The sequence below is a fragment of the Octopus bimaculoides genome, chromosome 2 (genome assembly GCF_001194135.2).
Source record: "Octopus bimaculoides isolate UCB-OBI-ISO-001 chromosome 2, ASM119413v2, whole genome shotgun sequence".
In the NCBI taxonomy this organism is placed as follows: domain Eukaryota; kingdom Metazoa; phylum Mollusca; class Cephalopoda; order Octopoda; family Octopodidae; genus Octopus; species Octopus bimaculoides.
The window spans coordinates 77640217-77649576 of NC_068982.1; the positions used below are offsets into that span (position 1 = coordinate 77640217).

A 9360-nucleotide genomic window follows, 5' to 3' on the forward strand; every position below is an offset into this window, starting at 1 on the left:
ATATATATATATATATATATATATATATATAGATAGATAGATCGATCCTCAGAAAGAAATTGTATTTTGTGCAGGTAGGGTATGAGGTAGAGAAGCTCACTTCCTATCCATGTGATCTTAGGTTCAGTCCCACTGCACAGCATCTTGGGCAAGTGTCTTCTGCTATAACCCTAGGCCAACAATACCTTGTGAGTAGATTTGCCAGACAGAAACTGAAAGAAACATGTCCTGTGTGTGTGTACCTTTATCTTGACCTCACATAATAGTTGTGAATGATCATCACCATTATACGAGTGATGTCATTCATTAGTAAATCTGCCTCAACAAACATAAAAACTGGACATTAAGTGGTCATATAATGATTAGTAAATAAATTCTTAGCATAAAAAATTGCATTACCTATTCCAGACAAGGGCTGTAGTAAAAAGGAAATCTATCATCTCAATAGAAATTACAATATTTCAACAGACTTGCTATAAATATATATATTTCTTGAGGAATTTATTTTCTGCCACTTATGAACATTTAATTTTCATTTTAACTTCAAGGACTTTGTTTTCTGCTAACTAAAAACAACTAAACAAAAGTAAAATATTAGGTAATTGTTTCTTGAATTAGTCATATTTGAATATTTTGTTAATTTAATTAGTTTATAAAGATTGCTTCCGTAAAGCTCTAGAAAGAAATTTTAAGTTCCAAATGTCAGCTTTAAAATGACATAAATTCAAATATAAATATACTTACATAACCGAATATAGATGATATACTGCATGCACCATCGTGGTTCAGTGTTTATAATACTTCCTCGCATACTAACCCAAGCCATAGTTATTTCAACTAAAAGGCAGACGGAAAGAATGACAAGATATCCAAATATATGACCTTTTAAGTCTCTCATGCAGACCAAATCGGAAGTAAAGTCGACCATAACAAGTGTTGAGGCCAAGACAATGATCCTGAAATAAAAATAAAAAGAGTGTTATATACTGTATTTGCTTGCAAGGTGGTTATTGTTAGAAATAAAACTATGAGATTTTTTTGTTCAACTAAACATAGAAGTTAAATGCTAGCAACTGAAATCAGTATAACACCAAAAGCAAGTCTATGGAAACAATAATTGAAAAAAAAGGTGGGGGACAAAAAACTGCAAACACTCCAATAATACAAATATTGATTTTTCTTTTTATTTATTTATTTTTGCATTTTCTGGAAAGAGTACAATAGCAACAGTTTTGAAAGAACAATGAACATTGAACAAAACAACTCACATATCTTTAAAAATACACACAACCAAATAACTAGAAAAGCAGACTTACGAGATGTCTCGTACAAGATATAGTAAAAGATTAGAGGAAGTTATAGAAGTGTTCCAGCAAGGCCAGAACAACTAGAAGAACAGCAGATGAAATTAACAAAACAACTAAAGACTATAAAGAAATTTTTTTTGTTTTCTTTTACAAAATAACTCACCACGATTGGAATACAAGCATATTTTGAGACAGCATGGAATATAATAAAGCCCACCTTTCCTCTTCCAAATTGGTAATCACCATTGACCACGCCTCTACTCATGTTCACCATTCCCTTCATTCACCTCTATCTCCATCTCTGTCCATCTGCCACTCTCCTTTCACACCTACCACCATCTGTGAAGTAATTGGCATCAGGAAGGGCATCCAGCCATAGAAACACTACCAAAGCAGACATTAGAGCTTGGCGCAGTCTTCTGGTTTGTCAGATCCTGTCAAACCATCCAATCTATGCCAGCATGGAAAACAGATGTTAAACAATGAAGATGGTGTTTATAATAATTTTTAGCAGAGGTACAAGGTCAGAAAGTTTAAGTTAAAGAAACAGCTAATTAAATGGTCAACCTCTGTATTCTACAAACATCATATGGCAAAGTTAATGCCAAAAGATTTCGATTTAGAATGTAAGTTTGTCAATTTATTGATTTTGGTGTCTATCATGATAATAGAAAGATCACACAGTCTAGATTTTGAATAGAGAAATATAAACAAAGAGCAAAAATCTTTCAAGAAAACTTTTTGCAGAACAACAGTATTAAAGATATCGCAATGATTTTAATTATTCTTATTAAATAATCAAAGATCATGAAATATAAGAAAAAAAAACAAAACAAAAGAGAAATTATAGCTAAATAATGTAGACAATTCTAATGAATTAGATAACACAAAATAATTAGTGAAACTTTATCTAAAATTATAGTTATTTGATAAATTATAACTCAAGCAAACTACTAGGGGGAGTCAAAAATTATCTACACTTTTGACAAAAGTTACTTTATGTTGACTGCACTGACTTCAGTGCTCACATGCTAAAAGTAGTACTCTTGAGGTTATGTAACTAAAGTTTAACCTTGATTATTCCAGTTTTCTTTCTTGTGCTACAAACATGGCCATTTTACTGGCATCAAGGAAGAACAAAAGATCAGTGATCTGATTTCTCTAGTCTGAAGGTGTGTCAGAGGCTGAAATTCATAGCAAGGACAATACAGGGACAGCACTCTATTGCATAGAAGTATGTATGAGAGGATCAAGTAGTTTAAAAGTGGATGGACAAGAGTGAAGCATGAAGAGGGACCATGATGCCTATCAATCTTCACCACTGGCATGAAAATTCAACAAGCTTAAGTGATGATTCTGGCAAACCAACAAGTGACCATCAATGAAGTGGCATGTTCTCTGCAAATAAGTCATGGTTTTGCATAAAAAATAATCCATTTCAAGCTTTGCCTCTTAAAGTCTGTGTGAGATGGGTGCCAAGAGAGCTTACCGAAGTTCATAAGTGCAATCATGTGGATATATGTCAAAGCTTACTCAACTACTCAATGAAGGTGAAGCTTTTAGGGAAACAATAGTTACAGGACATGAGATCTGGGCCCATCACATTGAATCCAAATCCAAAAGGCTGAGTATAGAGTGGAAACCTGGAATCACCAGCAAAAGAGAAATTCGAGACTCAACATTCTACAGAAAAAGTGATGACAACCATTTTTTGGGTCACAAAACAGCCTATACTGGAATATTCTCTGATAAAGAGGTCTACAGTCATGAGTGTAGGCTATAGTGAAATATTGGCTAACAAACTGAAACCAGCAATGTGCACCAAACCCTCAGGTATGTAGTCAAAGTAAGTTTTATCGTTGCAATCAGTCAAAGCAAGAGTTATTGTTGCATACAGTCTGGATCTCACTCCTTCCAACTACAACTTCTTTGAATTGCTCAGACAATCTTTGAGGTATAAGCAAGCTTGTGGATTGCTGGAAGAAGTGCATCAAAAAGCAAGGAGACTGTGTTGTAAAAGGATGTAATAGTTCAACCTCTGCTTTTGTTTTAATAAATTACAGAAACAAGAGCATGTACAATTTTTACTTACCCTCACAGAAATAAACCCAAAAGGCCTTCTGAAGAGCACTAAAAAAATATTCATGATAAAAATGTGTGTGTGTGTGTGTTCATTCTTGTTTATGCCCATTTCATCATTAGATTAATATATCCCTGAGGTGTTGTTTTACAGCTGGATGTCCTTCCTTATGCTAAAGATGACCGCATGGCTTCAAAGGCACAAAGTCAGTGGTCAAGTTATTTATAAGTGATGTACCAACAACAACAGTATGTCATGACTAAGTGAGAGCAGACATAAACAAACACAAGCACGTTCATGTGCACGCCTACACATATGCACAATTGCTTCTTTTCAGTTTCATCTACCAAATCCACTCACAGGTGCCATGCCATGAAAATTAAACCTCAAACATGACTGAGAAGTGAATTTCTAAGGCATACTTGCACGCAGGCACACGCACATACACATAAGAGAAATAAAGATGAGCAGAAAAGGTGCAATTCCCTTTGTAACATTATTACAAAGAAAATGTTTTAAAACACATTATTACATACAGGTTTCACTACTCATAGAAGATAGTCAGTGTAATGTCTGACTGTTAGCCTTCAGTTAAGACATAATATTGTATGTGTAATGTCAGTGTGCATGAACAATAGAGTACAAATAAGCTGAGAATTGGATAACAGATGGATCAGATACATTGTGTGTGTAGAGAGAGAGAGAGAGAGAGAGATAATTATAGTGGTAAAGGTATGTGAAGTATATAGAAAATGTCAGTTGTGTATAGAAGTTTTTAATGTTGAAAGTGGAAAGAACTGGTGGAAAAGGATGCTCAAGGGTGACATGGGATGATGAGGTGAAGATAGATCTCATGAGTTGTGACAAGTGGTAACACATGGTTCTGGGAGAAGATCCACCCATTAGTGCAAGTATAGCAAAATGGTTGTTAAAATACTGGTGGTGATGATGTTTGGGAGACATAACATATCTATATTAGTCTCTTGCCTATTATATTCTTGTTAAGTCTGCTTCCACAGCTCTCTTCATTAACATATCACCTACCTGTGTAATGAAAGATAACTTTTGATCTGTTTGTTTCCAATCCTCTTTGCCATCACCCGCTCTCTCTTTTGCTGTCTTACCTTCTGTCATCTTTATTGCTATACCATCATGTCACCCGTGTTATTTTTCTTTTCAATTCCCTTACTAACAAGCAACAAGCAACTATTTCTGTTTCCCTTTCAATATTCCCTTCCTACCCATTTAAAATTTTTTATCAGTCTGCTTTACCCATCTCACTCACACTCTCTCTTCTTGTCACTCTCTTAGTCACATTTATCTTAGACAAAAAACATGACAACCTCTCTAGTGCTAGTGTCATGACAAAATGGACTCAGTACACTGTATAAAATAGATAACAGATGAATGGAAACATCACAGGTTAGAGAGAATGCTCTTGTTTCTTTGAGAACATGGCAACTTCACTGCTGGTGCTATGATAAATTACCCCCAGTATACCTTGTAAATTAGTTTGAGTTAGGAGGGCATCCTGCTGTAAAACCATGCCAAAATAAACAGGTAGGTAAGGAGTGGTTCCATGATGTGCAGGAGGAAAGTAACTCCAAATACAAACTTCAATTGTAAAGGCCCATCCAACCTGTGTTGTTATAGAAAACATACATAAAATGAGGATAATGATATTAAAAATGACTGTTTAATATGCACAAAAACTAAAATTGCAATGGTTTAATGAGTTTTTTCCTATTTACTATGCTTTATACTTACATACACATACATGCATTTATGTCATCTTTTAGCTGTCACTCAAAAGTGAGTATGACTTGGTAGCTTGTACCACACTTTTGTTGATTGTTTTAGGATCTATGTAGTCAAAAGCAGACATAGAGACCTTCTTGTTAAGTGTTTATTTACACAAAAGAAATTCCTTTCAATTAAAATATTGTCACATCTTTATTTATCTGAAATTTCACTGTCTTAAACAAGGAACTACTATTTAAATACACAAACATGTTATTGATTATATTTTCATAAGCAGCTGATGTGCATCTGTTGTAGTTTTATTAAAGTATTGTTTCGGTATGTTCACCCATCTAGACTAGCCAGGTTTGTTTTTAGCTACTTATAAATGTTTGCCTTGTCTAGTTAAATAAACACAATCTTTGGAAAGAACAGTTGAAATAAGAGTAAAAGCTGATTCTGGATTAGAAATTGGCTTATGGTACTATTTGAGTTGGCACAATTTCTTAGTGTCCAGATGGCAATCAATAAAATCAAAAATTAATCTGTAACTGATAGCTGCTCTGGCTCACAAGTTTTCTGTAAAGAATACAACCACAATCAATTTGGTGTGACTATGTCTGGTGCTACATTCTTATAGATATTTGCCTTTTCTACTGAATAAAATAGTTTCCTTCTATTCCTCTATTTTCCAACATGTTCATTTCTCTTCTCTTTAATTTATAGCCTTTTCTCTGTGACTGTTTTTATTTTAAAACATTTTTTCAATATTACAGTATGTTTGGTTTAAGCCAAACAATGTATTAACTTTATTCTTACAACAAGCAGCAAGTTGTCTCATACACAAACAGCTAAGTTAGTAGCAGTGTTTTAAACCTCTTGCTGCATATCAATATCCTCACAGAATTCACCATGTCATATTTGTGTATTTTCTTTTTTTTTTTTCATCTTTATGTAATTTATATGGTAAATTGGTGAAAAATAGCAGTTGGTTACATTAGAAATGCTGGTTCAGAGCATTTCTAATGGAAAGATGACAAGATATTGTATGTCCAATTCACTGCTAAACACATACCACTGATTGTTTAGTTTTCTTGTCAGTGCTTACAGTGTTTGTTGATGACATCATCAAAAGATATTCACATGCATGTAAACATACATACGTGTGTGTGTGTGTGTGTGTGTGTGTGTGTGTGTGTGTGTGTGTGTGTGTGTGTGTGTGTGTGTGTGTGTGTGTGTCTCTCTCTCTCTCTCTCTATCATCATTGCCATTTTCACAGTTGCTTTCCATGCTTTCATAGAAGACAAACTATGCATTGCAATACTAATCTAAACAATATGTTGCATGTATTAAACTAGTGACCAGTGACATTAGGTTAAAAACTTGATTGACTCAGAAACACAACACACTTCGGTGAAAGAAGAAATGGAAGCTGAAGACCCCAAGGCCAGACATAGGTCCAGAGATGCACTAATTGATGCATTTGATGGGAAGGAGAAGGGGACAGCATCATGCAACCTATAGTACTGAGAGTTTCTAGACAACAACCTATTGCAAGCAGCAGAGAATATCCATGGCTGAGGCAAGGTTTTGGTAAGATGTAAGGTGACTATAGAGGTAATATAGTGTGATAGATAGAACCATGAAAACCAAGAGACAAGCCTAGAAAGACAGTGGGAAGTAAAGATATATATTAACTACCTAGAAGAGAAGCTAAATATCAGGTGTATTTAGTAAAGGGAGAAGCTAAAAGTACAAGGTTTGTTCAGGTTAGATGTTCCAGATTGCAAAGAAGTGGAAAAGAGTAAAGACACAGGGGAAAAGTGATTCTTTTACCTTTTACTTGTTTCAGTCATTGGACTGTGGTCATGTTGGAGCACTCCTTAAAGAGTTCTCATTGAATACTTATTTTTTAAGTCTGGTACTTATTGTATTGGTCTCTTTAACTGAACCCCAAAGTTACAGGGAGGTAAACAAATCAATACTGGTTATCAAGCAGTGGGGTGGGAGACAAACACAAATACACACACACACACAGAAGGGCATCAGTCAATCAGTCATAGAAACTATGCCAAAGCTGACAGGAGAGCTTGGTGCAGTCCTCTGGCTTGCCTGCTCCTGTCAAACCACCCAACCCCCATGTCTGCATGGAAAACAGACATTAAATGATACATACATACATACATACATACATACATATATATATATATATATATATATATACACACACACATCGACCAAATTCACCTACTGGGAGTGAACCTCATGGCTGCAAAGTGAACTTGTTAACAATACAGCCATTCTTGTGCTTTCACATCTATGAAATATCAGCATACTTGTTTCAAAGATGCCAGAAAATAAAAATAAAGGCAATGAAATACCTTAGCAGTCCCATTTTACAGTTAACTTCATTTACCACTAATATTTTCTGCTATTTATAAGGAAGTGAGCTGGCAGAATTGTTAGTACACCAGGCAAAATGCTTAGCAGCATTTTATCTGTCTTTACAATCTGAGTTCAAATTCTGCTGAGGTCGACTTTGCCATTCATTCTTTCAAGATCAATAAAAACTCATTTTACAATAAATATAATGAAGCTTTCTATCTTTTTTACTTTTATAAAATTCAGAAAGAAAACTGTTCTTCATTGGTTGAATACGCTGTCAGGTGAAACAAAGTTCCACATAAACAGTTCTTTTGTCATTTGAAACCTTTTGTTCCAATGAACATACACTTCATGCACACACACACACACACACACACACACACATTTGTGCGTGTATGTGTGTGAATGTGTGTGTATGTATATATGTGTGCATGTGTACATGAATGTATGAGTATACATACATACACTAACAAAGTACCTGTCAAATATAATGGCATTTAATTTCACAGATAACTATGACCAAGACATTGGGTTATATATGTGTGTATGTGTGTGTGTGTGTGTATATAGACAGAGAGAGAGAGAGAGAGAGAGAAAGAGAGAGTAGTTGATAATCGAAGTAAGACTAATTAAGTGAAGGAGGGAGGGAAGGAAACAATTGTTAATGTAAAGGTGCAAAATCAATTAGTATCACAAATTCTCTGTTTATCTATGATCTAATGATTTGTTGTGATGGTATGAGTAACTTTTAAATGATATCAATATGAATCAGAAACAGCTGACCAAGATGGTACCTGCTGTGATATATGATTGGTTGCATACAATATGGAGATATAGATTTGTCATCCTGTTCGACAAACTCAACGTTGTCATCACTATCGTTATTCAACGTTCTCCTTCTATGCTGGCAATGGGCTGGATGATTCAATAGGAACTGGCAATTTCTTTACAGAATGTAGTGGGTACTTTTTATATGGCACCAGCAGTAGAAGTCACCAAATAACTAGCAAGACAAGACCCCTCAACTGAGGAAGGTGTAGTATTCAGCGACAGAAAAAGGTGTCTTGTAGTAGAGAAAAAAACATGGCTGCCTCAGGTGGAGAGAGGATAGAGAGAAAAAATGGTGAAAATGTGGTGGTGGTAGTAGTAATGATGGTGGGTGGGTGGGTGAGGCAGTTAAGCAGATCAGGGATTAAAGAGAATGAGTGGGCAGGTAAGTTTGTAAAATTGTGAAAGTAGAGTGAGAGATGGAGGACACAAACATGCATGCACATGCATGCGCATGCACACACACACACATACACACACACAGAAGCATGGCTGTGTGGTAAGAAGTTTGCTTCTTAACTACATGATTCTGGATTCAGCCCCACTGCATGACACTTTTGGCAAATGTATTCTATTATAGCCTTGGGCCAGCCAAAGCCTTGTGAGTAGATAGAAACTGAAAGAAGCCTGTTGTATATATGTGTGGTCCAAATATATTTGGCTGACAGAACAAGTACCAGGCTTAAAAAATAAGTACTGGAGTTGATTTGTTTGACTAAACCCATCAAGGCTGGGCCTCAGCATGACCACAGTCCAGTTGCTGAAACAAGTAAAACATATATATATATATATATATATGTACATACACACTACCACTTGCGCATACACATACTGACCATTTTCGCACTCTCCTGTTCCAGAAAGCATTTTCTCTTCATTCCCACTTCCAGTCACTTACTTCAAAAATGTAACCGCATGTGATTGTTGGTGATTTTTTTCCTCCTTTGTCCTGGACTTTCCTGTTTCTGAAGAAGAGCTATGCTCAAAATGTAAAACTTCTACTCTTTTCCTTCTGTGAGC

General features: G+C 35.4%; 1 protein-coding gene across 1 annotated transcript in view; it reads right to left on the reverse strand.

The window, feature by feature from the left end:
- Positions 1–9360, reverse strand: part of LOC106883518 (diacylglycerol lipase-alpha) — a 212714-nt gene that overhangs the window by 141663 nt on the left and 61691 nt on the right. Inside the window, exon 2 of the mRNA XM_052978378.1 lies at positions 745–956. Within this exon, the coding sequence (XP_052834338.1) occupies positions 745–956 (212 nt within the window). The remainder of the gene's footprint in view (positions 1–744; positions 957–9360) is intronic.